At 52.4% G+C, this 18249-nt stretch overlaps 1 protein-coding gene across 2 annotated transcripts in view; it reads left to right on the top strand.

Annotated features, from left to right (window-relative positions):
• Positions 1-18249, top strand: part of LOC147905512 (uncharacterized) — a 72899-nt gene that overhangs the window by 13636 nt on the left and 41014 nt on the right. The window contains exon 1 of one of the 2 annotated variants that reach the window (XM_087373074.1): positions 17756-17805. The exons of the other annotated variant lie outside the window; for it this stretch is intronic. Coding sequence (XP_087229200.1) covers positions 17800-17805 — 6 coding nt within the window. The 5' untranslated portion in view covers positions 17756-17799. Of the gene's footprint in view, positions 1-17755; positions 17806-18249 lie in introns of those variants that run through there. 2 annotated transcript variants of the gene reach the window in all.

The following is an 18249-nucleotide window of genomic DNA, read 5'->3' on the forward strand; positions in this document are numbered from 1 at the left end:
GGGGACAGTACAGGATTACACATGCTTTTGGTGGGTGCCTTGATGAGGTGCATGGTTTGCTTTCCGAGCAAGCACACAGGCAGTACGACGGTCTGGTATTTACTTGATGTTCTGCATTTAAGCCTTTATAGCATGCTGTGGAGAGACTCTACTCTTCATTTATCTCAGGTAATGCGAGATTGGAAGGAATTGGCCTTCTTCGAAGGCAGAACGGGAAGTGTGGGTGCTTCTTCGAATCTCGGACGCAGATTGCTGGAAGGTGATGGGCAAAGCGCACTGAAGTCAGAAGAGTACCTGCTTCAGAACTCAGCGAGAGTTCATGGTCCAGGTTATCTGGAAATATTCATTCAGACCCTCAGAGCATGGTGCCTGGAAGACTCCAGGTTGTTCACTCATAATATTATGAGGGGGACAATTGGAAGATCGTGACGGCTGAATTGCCCGAGTTCGAAGGCGGGAACGTGGCTGAAGAAGGTGAGATGGACCTGTGTACCAGGATGGTGTGCGGAAGCAGAACCAAACCTGGTGGAGCAGGAGCCACTGGATGAAAAGCCAGGAAAATATTTCAACATCGATAAGTTCCAGAGGACTACGACCAGGGAGTTACTGGAGCATCATCATTGACGTGTTGGCATTGGGCCTAGATGTGTCGGTGAGAGGGGGTGTTGGAACGGTCACCTCCCCATCTGTAAGCCCCCATATGAGGAGAGCATGGGGGTGGTGGACCTAGGGATGTATAGACTGCCACATGGGCAGAGAATGGGGCTGCCACATGGGTAGCACATGAGCTGTCATGTGGACAGCACAAGAAACGCATTAGAAGGAGACCTTGTGCAGGAGAGATGGCGGGGGCATTTAGCCCTGGATCTGGCCTAGCAAGACGGAACTTCAGAGCAGGCGTACGGCCTGCAAGAGGGCCCTATGCGTGATGACATCAGCAGAGTACGCCCCCACTGTATGGGATGCTTATCGGATAGAGGACAGGGCTGCTGGTGTGACTGAAGGCGGGATCTGCAGTGGGCAAAGGCGTCTGCATGGCAGGGCCCATGGCGGGCTGCCATGTGGCTAGGTGGGTCTAAAGAACTGCCCCCAACCAGGTCGGTTTACAGGCTGAGTGGGGGGCAGTCTGGTCGGCCCAAACAGACCCTAAAAGTTGGCCCTACCAGGCTCGTTGGTTCAAGGGCCTGGTGCCATATAAAAGGAGAGCCCCCTTGGCCTCATTTAACATCTTCTGGAGCAGCAAAAGCCAAGCAGTCAGGAGCAGCAGGAGACTTACTCTTGGAGCCTATTTCCGGAGGACCAGGAGAGAAGGAAGAGCTGCAGACTGAGCTTGGAGGGCTGCCTACCTAGGCTGACACTCAGGGCTGCAAGGTTGAGAAGAACACTCTGGACAAAGAGTCTACATACGCTCGAGGTGGAGCACGCAAGCTCAGAGATCTAGAAGTGCTTGACATCTAGTAGGAGAACCTTTTGGTATTGTATCCTGTCCTACTTTGTGGACGGACGGAAATATAAAGTGTTGCTTCTATATTTGTCTCTAAGCGTTGGCTCTTTATTGGCTTGCACATCTATGCACATTAAGTTAAGAAGTTTGTGATTCCACACCCCACACCACATTGTGTGAGCTTCTGGGTAGTACTATTAGTCTTCCGCTATGCGTACCCTTTGTTAGGTCATTTCTAACAATTAGACGGGGAGTCGGGACAGCGAACGGAGCAAGGTTTGGGTCTGTTTCAGCAGCTCTTTTCCGTTATCTCTTACAGTTTTACACAGCTCATTCTCAGCTCTTCATTTCAGTCATCTCTCAGCTCTCTTATAGGATCTATCAATCCTAGCTTTCACTCTCTCACTCATGCAGTAGCTCTGCATTCTGGTGGACAGCACAAGCCTCTCCCTTGCCTTGGAGAAGCGTCCTACATCGTCAGTGTGGACAGAATCAAGGTCTCGGTATTGGTTGGCGTTGCCTCTCAGGTCTTTGGGTTTGCTGTATGTGTGCACAGTGAGCTCTTCAAAAGCGCGTTCCGTGCTTTCTCGAAGAGTGTTCTTTGTATTTCTCAGTTCTCCAAGTATAAAGCAAATCCTCCCGTGATTGGGGGAGGGGGCCCTCAGTGGGTACAGGGACCCAATCGGTTGTTGACTCTACTCTCTCTTTACCCTCATCTCGTTTCTCTCTCTATGGTGTACAAACGCTAATTCCTCGCTAAAGGTGTAAAGAAGGTCTTGCTCTGAATTACACGATTAGATTACCATTGCATGTTACATCGGTATCAGAGCTTCGGTCTGTTTCCAGCTTGACTACTTTGAGTGTATGGTTGTGTTGAGATCCGGAAAGGACACACAATCAAGCGCCATGGAAGGGTCTGGAAAAGGTTTCACCCTTGAAGACTTTTAAGAGGAGAGACTACCAAGAAGATCCACTTCCACCAAGTGCTCAAGAAGTGATGGCGAACCTTCTAGAGCAGAATCGGGTCCTCTTACAGCCAGTCGAAGAACATTCATCCAAGCTAGAAGAAACCAGAAGACGGTTGGACCAGACAAAACAACGTTTGGAGAAAAAGAAGCAGAAAAGCTGCTGGAAGAAAGAGGAACCACAGATTTTGAAAAATTGCTCTTGTTGATGCGTGAGGAACGCAAAAATGAGGCGGCACTATGACGCGTAGAGCTCGCCCAGGCAGAGAGGCAACAAAAGCTAGACCAAGAGGTGATGCTTCACAAACATATGTTAGCCGCTATGCAAGCAAGTTTGAGTGTAGCAGCCGTCATTGCCACAGCTTCGTCATCGACAAAGTTAACACCACTCACTCGGTCCACTACAAATTTTGTGATGGTAAGTGTGACCATTCAGCAATTCATGAGTTTGTAGCTCATTTTCCATTAGTGTGGATTTAAGATGAGCAAGACAAAGTCCACCTCGCAGTCCCTTATCTTACGGGTGAGGCGGTGACCTGGTGGCAACATTGGGCTAGTAAGCATATTGACCTAACAACGTTTAAGACGAATTTTGTTTGGGCAACATTTATGGCCAATCTCAAAGCCCGTTTTCTCCCACCCTAATATATGCTTAACTTGGAGGATGAGTTTTCTCATCTCTCCCTGAATGGTTTGCCCGTGTTGACATATAGTAACAAGGTCATCATGCTGGCGCAGCAATTGGGCGTGATGGAGAGCGCCAAGATGAAGCAATTAATTCGAGGATTGGACACAAACATCCGTTATACCATTCGAAACTTCGACTCACCGGATTACAAGCGAGCACTGACTCTCGCACAGAATCAGGAGATGATGCTGAATGGGAGAAAGCCCAAGCAGGTCCAGAATGATTCCAAAGCCTCGCAGTAGTTAAATAACACAGTGGGTAAGGATCAGAAGAAGGACAACTAGTTCCAAAAGAAAGACGGCCAGGCTTCTTGTCAAAGAAGGAGTCTAAGCCCAAGATGACTTTGGATGAGAAGGCTAAAGTGGGTATTACAGGAGGCTATCTATAGCCCGACGAGCAGAAGTGGTACCACCAAGAACATCGTTGCTTTCATTGCCACCACATCGTTGGGCATGGCAAGAAGGATTGTCCAAAGTGGCTTGCTAAGAAGGCTGCGAAAGTGCCTTACTTCGTCCGTCGCCAATGTATTGGTGCTTCCAGCCCCGCCTCCATCCTGAGCTAGGAATGCCGTCTTCCCTGCTTTGAACGTCTTTCTCACGGTGGTCTTTCAAGGTAGTAAGGAGGGCGATTCCTCAGATCAAAAGAAGGCGCTCATTCGAGAGTACGGCACAGCTAACGGAGTCCGAGTCGCCTATCCCGCAGCCTCCTCCCCCTCCACCCCCACTGGCAGGACACCCGGAGTCTATACCACCAGTGGAGCAGGCTTCCCTTCCCGCTAGTCCCTCAGTGGCAGACTCAGCTGGGTCTCAGCTCCAGGAGAGAGAGCTTCCTCGAGACTTTTACAGATCTGGCCCCTGGGACTACCTGGATGTGGCCGACCTTGGGACCTTCCCGGCTTGTCTCGACATTAGTATCTTCCTACTCCGCAAAGGGGCGGATGGGAAGATTGCTGCCTTGGCTCCCAGGGATGGCCCTAGCTTCGCTTTCACGTTCCTCAGCGATGGCACCGAGACCTGGACAGACGACTCGGTTTGGGAGGCTCTCAGAGAGCAGACACACGCCCATATTTGCTCCTGGATAGGCCCGTCCGGTGGGCAGCTTCTCGAGACTCAGTGGTCCGAGGGCGATGTGCGCCTGCGGTGGCGTTGCGCCGCCAAACGCTTCCGACTGATTGTGATCCTCAGACCCCCCCTGTCATGGCCTCTCCCCCAGGATGTCAGAGCTTGGTCCCAACAGAAACTCCGAACCTTCTACAGGATGACCACTTCAAAGATCTCGAGCTGGCTCGAGAAAGCATTTGCTCATGGCACCAGAGGCCTCTCGCCATTGCTGAAGGTGTTGAAGAACGGGCAGGACGACCCCGTCTCCCCCTCCAAACCTTCTCATAAGCGGCAGCGCCTCCATTCCGATATGTCTGATTCTTCTTCGACTTCGACCGCGAGCAGACAGTTGTTCGCAGCCCCCCGTCCCTCTCCATGAGCCTACACCTCGTATCCTGGAATGTGAACGGGTTTCACTCTTCGGGCACCCGTGGTCCCAGGAAGCTCATTTTGCGACAGGAACTTCAGCCTGCAGTGATTGGTCGATTGGATGTACTTTTGCTCCAGGAGCACAAGCTTTCTGCGGCTCATTCCCGTAGCTGCGGGAAGGTTCTCCCTGGACGTTCCTACACTTATTGGGAGCCTTCGATCGGCGCACAGGGGAGGAGTGGGGGTGTCTGTACCTCCGTGTGCGAGCAGTTAGCCCAGGAAGTCTTCGGTCACGGCACGTTGATCCCAGGCCGAGCCCTTTGGGTAGGCCTGAATTTGGAGGGATCCAAAATAGGAATCCTCAACATTTATGCTCCCACAGACCTCCGATGCAGAGCCACCTTCTGGAGGACACTTACAGGGATTCTTCCAGACATGGATTCCTGGATTGTTGGAGGAGACTTCAACAACCTGGAGACCTTGGAGGACCAGCAGGGCAGAGATCCGGAGTTCACAGGTATGGCTCAGGCAGAGCAGTCAGCTTGGGACTCTTTCATCTTCGCGACAGGAGGGAGGGACAGTTGGAGAGACCCGTCCTTCCGGCGTTGGCACGGGAGCCTGGACTTCTCTTGGGGCTTCCGCAGGGAAGGAGGCAGACTCCTGGAGAGGCTCGATAGATTTTATGTCAGTGATTGGGCCATCAGTAGAGGCGGCCAGGCGGGTATAGTTCCAGGGACGACACTCTCCGACCATGCGCCTGTGCTCCTATCATTAGATTCGGCAGCCCAGACTCTCCCCCCCCGATCATGCAGGATTCCCGACTCCATCTTCTCGAGGGTGGACGTGCGCAGCAGCATTTGCAGTCTTTGGGACAGAGACTGGGGGGAGGGCGTGGATCTGGTAGACTCGGTCGCGCAGGCTCTGCAGGAGTCCAGCCAGATTTGCCAGCTCGCAGCCCTGCAGGTTCGACAGGATTGGTGGGGCAGAGAGAGAGCTCTTCGGAGGGACCTCGCCTCCATTCAGCGACTCCAGCAGGCTTCCCCGGGCTCGGAGGAGCTTCGGATCCAGGCCCTTCGAGCCAGAGCCCTCCTGGAGGAGACCCTCCAGCATCGCTCCGAGTTTTCCTATCGCGCCTCTCTCTCCTTCTGGGCCCGGAAGGGTGACCGGATGTGCAGGGAGTTCTTCAGGACGCACGGCCAGAGAGCTGCAGGTGATCAGCTTCGAAGTCTCAGGACAGCGGATGGTCACATCGTTACGGATCCGGGGGAGGTCCTGGGGTTGGCCACTGACTTCTACAGGACCCTCTTCCAGTAGGAGCCGCTTGCCCCTCGTGCTAGTCGTGCCCGTGAGGAGGTGTGGAGGCACATTCCATCCCTGGTCCAGCCTAGCATGCAGGCGACGTTGTTGGCGCCGTTCACCTCAGATGAGATGTTGGAGGCCTTGATGGCTATCGACGGACAGAAATGCCCAGGTGAGGATGGGCTATCCCGAGCATTTTTCACCTCCTTCTGGGACCAGATCCATCAGCCCCTCCTTGCAGCTCTGCAAGGGATTTTCAGCAGCAGTCAGATGCCAGAGAGCCTTCCTCAGGACTGATTTGCCTCATCCCGAAGGGAGGAGATAGACAGGAGATCCGCCAGTGGCGTCCGATCACTCTCCTTACCACTGCCTACAAAATCCTCGCCAAGATGATCAGTGCCAGAGTTCGGCCTCTACTCCCAGACCTCGTCCATGACACTCAGACAGGCTTTGTCCAGGATCGCAGTATCCTGGATAATGTCTTCACCTTTTCAGAGGCGGCGGAGTGGGCTCAGTACAGCGGATCACACCTTGCCATTTTACTTCTCGACTTCGAGAAGGCCTACGATCGCGTGGACTGGTCCTTTTTGGAGGGGAATCTGGAGCGGCTAGGTTTCCCGGCAGGTTGGATTCAGGGTATCTCAGCTTTGTACAGGACAGCGTCTAGCAGAGTCATCATTGGAGGCAGGATGGGTGAGCGCTTTAGCTTGGAGAGATCAGTACGTCAGGGCTGCCCCCTGGCTCCTTACCTGTTTCTCTTCTTCGCCGAGGCCATGACTTACTACCTTCGGGCGAGGTCCACAGGGCTCAGGGGTGTTCGCCTTCCACTCCGGGAGGACACGGAGCTTCTGGACTCGGAGTACGCAGATGATACAGCCCTTTATGTCCAGGACGATGAGAGGATGCTAGAGAGGGTGCGGATGGCCCTGGAGGTTTTCTGCTCGGCCGCTGGTGCGAAAATCAACTGGAACAAATCAGTTGGTTTTCTCACAGACCCGGGGGCGTGTTCTCAGTGGGGGCGATTTCTGGGTTTCAGATGGATTCCACGTGGACAGACAGCTAGATACCTTGGCTTCCAGGTTGGCCTAGACATCACGCCAGCTCAGCAGTTTCTCCCGGTGCTAGACTCCATCCGACGGAAGTTGGCTTTCTGGAGCACTGCTAAGCTCTCCCTTGCAGGTCGTGCCTTGGTAGTTAACCAGGTCCTCCTAGCCACGGCTTGGTATGTGGCTTCCTGCTGGTGCTTCTCGAGATCCAGCGTGGCACAGCTCAGGAGGTTGGTTCGGAACTTCCTTTGGTCTGGGGAGGATGGGCATAGAGATACCAGAGCCAGGGTTGCTTGGCAGACAGTCATTCTTCCGCAGGCTGAGGGTGGTCTGGGGGTCATTGATCCAGAGCTTCAGAGTCAGGCCTTGTTAGGCAAGCTTATCATTCGCGGTTTGACCCCAGGGGGACAGACGTGGAAGATGTTACTTCAGCAGGGAGTCGGCTCTTGTGTCCCGCGCCGAGGTGGAGAGTGGCTACCGTCCCTCAGGTGGATCTTCACCTCCGCCCCGCTCCCTCAGCCCCGCTCCCCACTCGTTCGTAGCCTCCTCATGGTTTGGAGGCGGCTCCGCCTCAGTCTCATTCAGTCCCCTCCCAGCTGTCAGGAGGAGATCGATCGCCAGCCGCTTATCTGGAACGGTCAGGTCAGAGATGCCGAGGGCCTTCAGTTGGGGGAGAGATCACATATCAGGTGGGACGGCTGGATGAGGGGGCCAACCCGATCCCTTCGTGTTTGGAGGGATACGTACAGACATCTGGAGATGACTGATCTTGCAGACGCAGCTGGAGGTGCACGTGGAGCCCAGGCGAGACGCACGGAGATCGACGGTGCGATCCCAGCTGCTTGGTTGGTTCCACCTGAGCATCAGATCCTCATGCCTGGTGACACCCGCTGGCTGGGACAGTTCACCTCCCGTGGCATTCCACTGGTGATCGCAGGACGTTTGGATGACTCTTCTATCTCCTTCTTCGTGGTTTCTGGGGATGGACGACTCAGGAGAGAGGGTGCGCTCATCGACCCCCTACTCCCGTGGCAGAGGGTTCGGGTCGTAGGCCTCTTGGGGAAGGTCTGGCGTACCGACCCTAGCATCGAGCAGGACCAGGTGCAGCTTTGGCGTCTTTGGCTCTGGGAGGGGCGGGCCTTGTCAGAGCTTGAGTGGGACCCAGGAGAGTGGTGGTGGCCAGAGATTGTGACAGGACCGACCTCCTTCTTCGCCTACAGTACGACTCTGGGCAGGCGAGTTCTCGGGAGGATGCAGAGCCGCCCCCCCACCCAGCGACCCAGCTGGTACGCACAGGGTATTTCCAGGTTCTTTTTGCAGGCATTCTGGAAGGCCTTGTGGGAGAGCTGGCGGCCGCGGAAGATCTCATACTTCCTGTGGCTTCTTGCCCACAAAGGTCTTCCAGTGGGGAGCTGGTTGAGGCAGATAGGCCAGGACGGTTGCTGCCAGATTTGCCATGCGGATGAGGAGACACCAAAACACTGCTTGTGGAGCTGCACTCGCGCCCAGGAAGTGTGGAGGTGGACTTTTGGGATTCTTACTCGCGCAGCACCAGAGCTAGGATTGATCACTTGGGGCGCGTTCTGTTGGTGCAGCACCGCACCTGGTCTTCATCACTTATTCGAGGCATGCCAGCAAGACCCCACTTTCCTTATTACACAGGGGACGTGGGGACCGCTCGAGGGCATCCCACAGCACCTAGCAGAGGCTGATACAGGAGTCCGGGAGAGGCAGCCAGTCTGGGAGATTATTAGCAGCATCACAGGGTGGCACATCTGGACCTCGCGCTGCGCGCAGATCCTAGGTGGCACCTCCTTATCGACTGCCCAGATCATGACGGAGATTTGGAGTGAGATTATTCATACTCTCAGAGGCCAGTGGGACCAGATTCAGGGAGACTCCCGGGCCGGTCAGGAGAAGCGGAGACGCTTCCTCCGGGCTTGGGACACACAGGGCCTCTTCTTCGCGCAGACTACGCAGGGCCTTCGGTGGCATTACTCACCACCCCGATGGCTGTTCATTCATACTCGTCTTATCCCTCCGTGAGAGGATGGTTTATTTTGCTACCTTTTAGGGCTGCGTCCGATTTGTGAACGCAGCCCGTCAGCTATAAGCTGACCTCTTGTATCTTGTTCTCGAAGTAATATAATTAGCACTGTTTTTCGGCAAAAAAAAAAGCAACCAATACTCGGTCACATAATCCCCCACAGCTACCTCAATTACCTGCTTGATGACTAATTTCTCCACACAGAAAGAAAAGGCATTTATACACAGCCAACATCATCAAGAACTTAGCAAAAGGGAAAGGATCATCAGTTGAAGAACTTCCACAAAACTTGGGCCTCTAGAAACTCAGTTAGCTGCTCTCCGTACAGCCAGCCACGGTTGGCTACAGTACAATGGCCGTACAAGCATCTCTATCGATGTATGTGCAGCCCGTACATCAGCCACTTGATACCCAGCCTGGCAGACAAACTGTTCGGAATCCATCCGTATAACCAGCAAGTACACTCACCGTACAACCAGCAAGTACAATGTAAGTACACCAGCAGCTACACTCACCGTACAACCATGTACGGTAGTCCGTGCAGTCATTAATGTGGGCAGCCCACAGTCCGTACTGTTTACCCACTCCGTACAGCCGTCTTCAATAACCCCGTACGTACATCAGCAACTGCCATTACCGCTCCGTACAATACTGCCAGCCCCCTTCAAGGCTCTTCCATTCTCACTGCTGCACCAAGCTCCTTGAAGGCTTCCGTCCCTTCTCCGGATTCCAGCCCCCGCATTCATTTTTGGCGTCAACCTCCCTTTTTTTTTCCCCGTGATTCTGCCCCGCGTTCCTTTTTTCCCATCCAATTTTCTGCCCAAGGCCTTCCTTGGCCTTCCTTTCCAAAAGGGGGCTGCATGGGCTTGCCACATGGCAGCCCATGCCTTGGATTGCCCCCAAGGGCCTTCAATTGCCCCTAGGCCCCCTCTAGTGGGACCTTTTTAAAAGCCCACCAATGACCAACTTGAAAGCCTAAGGTTCTTTGGGCCCCTCTTGACCCTAGACCTTTCATTTGCCCCCAAGGCACAAATGCTAGGGGTTCTAGCACATCGAGTAACCCTTGACCTCGCCCCTTGTTTTCCCAGGTTCCTACCCACACGCACGCCAACATGCATGCACCAAAAATCACGCCCTCGTGACAATACCAATACTTGATAAATAAACGAGCTACATCTTCAGCGCTGGCCGTTTTGTTTGTAGGGAATAAGCATACAATATTTACTAAAGCGATAAACAATAGTAAGACATTGAGTATACGTTTCTGCGGATGCTGGAAGTGGTCCCACGAAATCCATACCTATGTCTTGAAAAGGACTGTCGGGGATTGGCAATGGCATAAGTAAGCATGCCGCTTTCTTGTGGGAAGCCTTGACCTTTTGGCATATCTGACAATTCTGACATATCCGTATACGTCCTTCCGCATCTTTGGCCAATAGAAATAGCGCTCTAACTTCTCCAAAGTCCTGTTGATACCTCTGTGACCACCGGTAAGGGCGTCATGGGCATCATGAAGAAGCAACTGCCGTTTATCTTTGAGTACACATAATCTTTTCTTATAAAAAGCCAACCGTCCTCTAATGAGTAATGGCCTAGAGCAAGCATTGTGGCTAACTAGAACTGCGTGCCAAGCTCTGCTGACTCTGCGTGTCAAACTCTACCGACTCCGCGTACTGTGCCTTCATGCTATCAAGATCATTTTCTTTGATTTTGAGCACAGTGTCTGGATGGAACCTTTCCGACTAAGAGCATCGACAACGGGGTTGTTTTTGCAGGGAACGTACTCGATCATTCCTCCAAACTGCTAGAATATCTGACTCCACCGTTGTTGCCCATTGGTCCATTGCACACTAGGCATTATCTGAAGCCCCTTAAGGGCTTGGTGATCTGTCTTAACCGTGAAAGTCCGTCCATATGGGAAAGACTTCCAATGTTTTAATGCCTAGATGACACCGAGGAGCTCTCTATCATAAATTAAATAGTTCTTTTCGGCATCGTTAAGCTTTCTGCTGTAATATGTCCCGGGCCTATCTTCTTGCTGTAAAATTGCCCCGATGGCGACATTGCTAACGTCTGTGATTACCAGAAATGGATCATCCCAAGAGGCGATCTTCATAACTGGTACTGTTGTGGCCAGTTGTTGCAAGTCATGAAAGGCTTGCAAAGCTTTGCCTGTGACTTGAACTTTTTGTCTGCGTGTCTTTACCCCCTGGAGTAAATCTGTAAGAGGGGCTGCGTGTGTCGAATCCCTAGTATGCTCCGATCGCCATGTATCACGGTGGGCTCAGGTAAACCTTCCACAATAGTGAAGGTGTCTTGCCGCCAATCAGGCATCGGTACATGCTCACGGAACCGCTGAATCCCAAGAATCATGTCGCACCCCATCAAAGGAGTAAAAAAAAAATCCCACGTAAACATTGCCTTTTGAACTGAAAAAGTGAAATAAATGGCCTTATGCATGATATGTGTGCGCAAGCCGCGTGTGAACCCGTCCACTGCAAGCTCGTGAGGCACCAAGGTACACCCCACTGTCTTGGCAAGCTGAGGGCAGATGGCATCTTTTGAACTCCCCATATCGAACAAGACAATAAACTGATGCACACGGAGGCGACTGGCAGAGAAGGTGGAGGAGGTGGAGCGGGGGCTGCACTCGGCTGGAAAGCCGACGGTGCAGCTAACTCTGTAGGAGAGGCGAGGGGGACAGGGGGGGGGGGATGGGGATGCATCTGGAACTGGGACTGAGGGGGAGGAGGAGGAGACTGAGGAAGAGGAGGCGGGGGCTGAAACTGCGGGTCGGGCGAAGGGGGGGGAAACTGGGGAGAAGGCGGGGGGGCGAGAGAGAGGAGGATCTGAGGCTGTGGAGGGCGGGCTGCCGTCGAAGAAGAAGCTCTCCCAGGTCCCTGGGGCATCTGCCTGTCAGGTCTCTGGAGTGCTGCTGCAGGAAGGGTAACCTCTGCCTCCTTGCCTTTATCCGAAATCTTCTTGTTCTTTCCTCTTTTCCTTTGAACCTCGGTCCAACCGCCCACTACCTCTGGACCAGACTCCGACTGCCTCGGCTCCTCCTGGGGAGGGTCGAGACGAGCTGGCGAAGCGTGGACAAGCAGCCGCCAAGTGCCCAAAGCCGTGGCACCGCAGGCACTGACCTGGCTGTCCGGTGACTATCATGCTCTGGGTGATGCTGCCGGCACCTGTCACAATCTCGATCACTGCAGGGAGAGTCGCAGGATCCGCCACAGCCACACGGACTCGGGGAGCTCCTGCCGTGGTCACCGCGTCGGCAAAGGTGTCGTGCATAACCCAGCCAAAATGGGAGCCCAAGTCCCTGACAATCGGCCGCAGCTCAGTAGCAAGCCCTGGAAAAACTAGTGTCACTAGGTGGCGAGGTATACGGAACCGAACATCGAAATCCGCTGCGCTGAAACCACGGTACCATGGGACTATCATGATGATCTTCCCATCCACCGATGTGGGGGAACCGGCAATCAGGTTGCTCGCAGCTTTCTCATTGGAGAGTTTGAGCCAGAAGATGCCCCTTCCCATAAGGGCCACCTCCTCAATATGGCCATCCTCTAGCAGGAGAGTGGACTGGAGCCAGTCCCTGATGGTAGACCTGGAGGGGGAGTGTCCAATGACTCTACCGTAAACAGAGGTACGAGCAAAGTCAATGGCTACCTCCTGAACACGAGATGATTGTTGCTCTGTCAGGATAACGCGGTAGGCATCTGGAGAGGGAGGGTCCGATTGGGCCTCCGGATCCCGGGCAGGGGGCCGCCATACCGCCAAGACTAACTGCAAGCTTCCGATGAGGAAAAACAGGCTGCCACCCAAGAAGGGGGACGAAGCGGGAGGTGGAGCCTGGGGGTGAGGCGGGCGAGGCGAAGTGAGGGGGCGGGGGGGTCGGAACGGAGGGCGGGGTGAAGGCTGCGGGGTGCGGGGAATACGGAAGGGCGCGGGAGGGCGGGGGGGCGGGGTTGGAATGGCGGGGGTGGAGGGGTGAAACGGGGGGCGGGGAGAGCGGAATGAAGGCGGGGGGGCGGGTGAAGCGAGGGGGGCGAAAGAGCAGCGAGGGGGCGGGTTGGAGCGGGGCGGATGGCGAGGGAGCAGCGAGGGGGCGGGTTGGAGCGGAGGCGAGGCGAGGGCGAGGGCGGGTTGGAGCGGAGGGGGCGGGTTGGAGCGGGGGCGAGGGGGCGGGTTGGAGCGGAGGCGAGGGGCGGGTTGGAGCGGGGGCGAGGGGGCGGGTTGGGCGGAGGCGAGGGTGCGGGTTGGAGCGGAGGCGAGGGGGCGGGTTGGAGCGGAGGCGAGGTGGCCGGCGGGAGAGGGGGAGGGGGGACGGGGGTCGAGGGCGGAGGGGGAGGGGTGGGGGTGGTCGCGGCGAGGGGGGAGCTAGGGGGAGGTAGAGCTAACGGCGAGGGGGGGGAGGGGAAGCTCGCAGGAGCGCGAGTTCATTTCTTTCTCCGAGTATTGGTTGCTGGAATGGTCCTAAGTTGAGTACAAGTGCTCTCAAGAGAGTTGCTTGGCAGGATGATTACAATGAATGCTTGCAGAGGTTGTTCGTGCTTCTGATCACTGTGGGTGGTTCAGTGATGCTATCACCCATTGTTTGGGTATTCTAGTGAGTCCGTGGACACTTGTGATTGTCAGGGGAGCGTGTGGCCTTGTGTGGGTTGCTAGTAAACGCTGTTGGGTTAAATGCAGGTGTTTGCACTGAGAATGGATGCCTATGGTCACATGGGTGTGATAGCAAAGCCCCACAGGGCTAATGTGTTAACTGATGCCTCTGAGTGAGGGAAGAGCATTGAATGCGTGTGAGTTGGTACTCATTGTGTATCCTTTTTGCTGGCTTTGGCAAGTAACATGTTCCGTGTGGGAATATGTTTTTGGTTTCTCTAGGTGATGGATCACTTGCTGGCAGTGGTTGCTAGGCAGACGGCACATCTTTGGTACAGCCTTGTTGTTGAGTAGGCAAGGGTTGGGAAATCCATGCTTGGAATGGGAAGTATCCCTGGAACCCCGAGAGGGATGGTACAGGTGTGACTGATATAGTGTTTGCTGTGTTGTGATGCTAGATCTCTTTTGGGAAACAAGTTATTGTATTAGGATATGTGCAACCCATAGGGTGAGACACTATTGATCATGGCAGTCCTGGACAGTGGAGAAAGCTTTTGTATGCTTTCTTTCCCTGCTTTGAGCAGATGGATGACTAATTGGGCACTAGTGACAACTGTGGGGAACTGAGTGGCTGAGTGGGCTGCTAGTAACAATTCTGGGTTGTGTGCAAGCTTCCTGGACTAGGGATGGAGACCTTCCAGGAGTGGTGAGAGCAGTGAACAGTAAAGGCTATGCAGGGTATGTGGAATGCCACAGTTGTAAGAAGGAATGTATCCTTTATGTAGCCTGGATTTCAGGGCCTCTCAATTAATTAAAGAAATACTGAAAGGGGCGCCAAGGTTTGGGGCCAATCTATGTTTTTGTCTTGATGCAGGGGCACTCTAGCTCCCAACGTGCTGGTCATACTTTTGCTGAATTGTTAATGTAATAGTGTTAACTGGTTACTTGTTAGTTTTATTGCCCTTGGACTTTATTGAAGGCCTGTTTCAGGTATCCCATTGGAGGGTTGCCAAAGACCATTACGTCCGACATGGACTCCAAGTTTACGTCTAACTTTTGGCGAGCCTTGTTTGATAATTTTGGTACTAAGCTGCAGATGTCCGCTTTCCATCCGCAATCGAACGGCGAGACGGAAAAGTATAATGGTATGGCGTTTGATATTTTGAAAGCATATTGTCATGATGCTAAGGGAAAGCGGGAGCAGTTTCTTCCACTTGTGCAGGCCATTCTGAACGATACCTATTCTTCGAGTATTGGTCGCATACCTTATGAAGCAGCGTTTGGACGGTGGTTTACATCACTCCTCAACCGGATGGTGTCTCCATCTCTTGAAGCCAACAAAACCACTGAATCAATGGCAGAGATTACGGAGTCCATGAAAAGCTGCATCGCCAAAGCTCAAGCATCGTATACGCGTCAGGCTAACAAATCCAGACGAGTTGTCCAGTACAAAGAGGGGCAATGGGTGTATTTACGCATTATCAAGCAAAGATTGAAGCAGGTGGGCAAGCGATGCCCTAAGCTGTCCTTCAGGAGCTTCGGACCATTCCCTATTATCCAAAAGATCAACGATGTCTCAATGAAGTTACGCCTTCCAGACAATTGGACTATGCACAATGTGTTTCATGTAGCTTGTTGAAGCCACATTTTGGACCTCCTCTTTCAGAGATTTTCGACGAGCAACAACCTGAAGTTCTTGATGAAGCCGAAGTTTTGCAGCCAGAACAGATCCACAGCTCATTCTCAGCTCTTTATTTCAGTCATCTCTCAGCTCTCTTATAGGATCTATCAATCCTAGCTTTCACTCTCTCACTCACGCAGTAAACCTGCATTCCGGTGGACAGCACAAGCCTCTCCCTTGCCTTGCAGAAGCGTCCTACATCGTCAGTGTGGATAGCATCAAGGTCTCGGTATTGGTCGGCTGCCTCTCAGGTCTTTGGATCCGCTCTACGTGTGCACAGTGAGCTCTTCAGAAGCACATTCCGTGATCTCTCAAAGAGTGTTCTTTGTATTTCTCAGTTCTCCAATTATAAAGCAAATTCTCCCGTGATTAGGGGAGGGGGCCCTCAGTGGGTACAGGGACTTAATCGGTTCTCTCTCTTTACCCTCATCTCCTTTCTCTCTCTATGGTGTACAAACGCTGATTCCTCGCTAAAGGTGTAAAGAAGGTCTTGTTGTGAATTATACCGTTGCATGTTATAAAGAGGAAGCAGAAGAAGAAGTGCTTCTATTGTGACACGCCAAGTCATTTTGCGAAGGACTGCAGAAAGAAGAAGGCGGATCATAAAAACAAGAGGAAAGAGTCGGACTCAGATTCAGAGGGTGACACAAAAGCCAAAGCTAATGTGGTAATCAAAGAGTTGTTCTTGGTGACATCTCCGTGTGTTATTGAGGTCAGATATGCCGACCTAGAAACCACAGTGATGATGTCTGACATTGAGATGTGGGTCGACGAGGAGTCAGATGCCTTTGTGAAGGTGAAGGATAGCATGAAGTACTTGGTATCTTCCAGGCTCATGGCTGTTGATACTGACACGACGGTGGATTCCATGGAGTGCCTTGGGGCTTCATGTTCAGCTGGATGCTGTACTTTCAGAAGGGGACAGTACAGGATTACACAGGCTATTGGTATGTGCCTCGATGAGGTGCATGGTCTGCTTTCAGAGCAAGCACACATGCAGTACGACGATCTGGTATGTACTTGATGCTCTTAATTTGAGCCTTTGTAGCATGCTGTGGAGAGACTCGGCTCTTCATTTGTCTCAGGTAATGCGAGATTGGAAGGAATTGTCCTTCTTCGAAGACAGAAGGGGAAGTCTGGGTGCTTCTTCAAATCTCGGACACAGATACTAACACAGCGGAACGATCTCAAATCCTCACTGATCTTGCACAAGATAGATGCAATCACTCACTGAAACCTCACACAGAAATACAGCATAGAAAGGAGAAGAAGAACTCAGAGTCTGTTTATCCAGAAGTGTGGGAAAACTGCTCAGGAATGAGATCACTACATCCAGCCAAAAGATGCTGGGCAAAATGACAATCAAGGGAGATCATTCTTAGTTCAGCTTCTGGAACAGACAGCAATATGGCAACCAACAACTGTATGAAAACATCCAAGAGAGGACCCAAGATGTATTACAAAGTAGTGCACTCACAAACCACACTATGCGGACAGCAGGGTGCTGCTCACTAGTGCTAGATCTGAGGCCACACATTGTTGCCCTAATCTGCTGCTCTCTCCTTCTGCTGTGTGCACGCCTCGGATGAGGACTTTTGTGTAGATGGGAGGAGCTCAAAACTCTGTTCGACAGTTCCCTTTCAGCCCCTGTGTGTTCCGTACACATGCCAAGGTCTACTGCTACTGCTGGTACCTCTATCTCGGCTGGAACCTTTGTTTGCATCTTCTGTAGTGCCTTGGTGCCCTTCTGAAGCCTGGAATTGATGGCAGATTCTCTGCCCTTCCACCCTTGCTGCTGCCCTTCACAGTTGCCCCAATACCCTGGCAAGCATTCCTGAAGACCTGTTTGGCAACGTGGACTGGATAGCATGACTGCCTTCAAAGGGGGCTGGATATGCCCCTGCAATCCGACTGACTGGGGGCCTGTATGGCTGACCTGGCAGCCTGCTATACATCAGACCAAATCAACTCTGCTGGCCGACCAGACCGGGTCTTCTGGGGTCTATAAGCCCCCCAATGGATGCACCTATTGTGTCAAGTCCAGGGCTGAAAGCAGGCCCTTTTGCCCTTCCAACGGGGCCTACAATCTGCTGCAGACATGCCCTAAGTCAGGGCGCATGTATGGCTCAATGAATGGCTGACACCATGGATGTCTCTACTGTGGCAGATCTGCCCTGAGGGGTGGGTTATAAATAACGCAAGAAGGACATGTATATGCTGCCCACATGTCCATGTGGCAGTTTTTTCATCCCTTACCCTTCCCCCCTATTTCTCTGCAAGTGTTACTTCCCCATGCTCTCCTCATTTGGGGGACATTCTAGTGAGGATATGACATGATCTCAGATGAATCAGGTGACAGTAAGTCTTGAGAGAGACCATGGAATGTTTTATAGTTTACATAGGCGTATAGAACATGTGTGACCTGGAGTGTGGTTTTAATGTGATGGTTTTACAGATGAATGACATGGTCAAAGACTTTGTTTTCAAGGTTCTTGATGAGGGGACTAGACATTTGTGAGGACTAGACTTTTGCAAGACTTCCTTCTAGTCTTATGAAGGTATATTAACTGGCATGTTACATGTCTTGCCTTATTTCACCTCCTTATGTACTCATTTCAAATGCCGATTAGGCCCTCTATGTGATCCTTCATTTCATACTCCGGCAACACTTGTTCCCAGGCAATGATTACACAAGTATTATTGGCACATTATATGCATAGGGAGTCTTGGGAAGATCTAGTCCCCTCGTGTTCCTTTTTGTCCTTTTCATTGAATTGCAAACCCATAACATTAAACCGAGATTTGATTTGCTTATGCTGTGTACATTTACGTACTTCAAACATTTCACAATATTTTGTCAACTAATTCATTCAACGTCATGTCACATTTAGACTGGAATGTAACACCCTAGGGTTTGGAGAATTTGTGTAAAACCTAAGAATGTTCCTCTTTATTGTTGTAATCAAAATGAAGTATGGAAGCTGAAAGCGATCCCTGTTAGA

The sequence above is a fragment of the Dipteris shenzhenensis genome, chromosome 1 (genome assembly GCF_047967505.1).
Source record: "Dipteris shenzhenensis isolate YYH24624 ecotype China chromosome 1, Dip_SZ_1.0, whole genome shotgun sequence".
NCBI classification, from domain to species: domain Eukaryota; kingdom Viridiplantae; phylum Streptophyta; class Polypodiopsida; order Gleicheniales; family Dipteridaceae; genus Dipteris; species Dipteris shenzhenensis.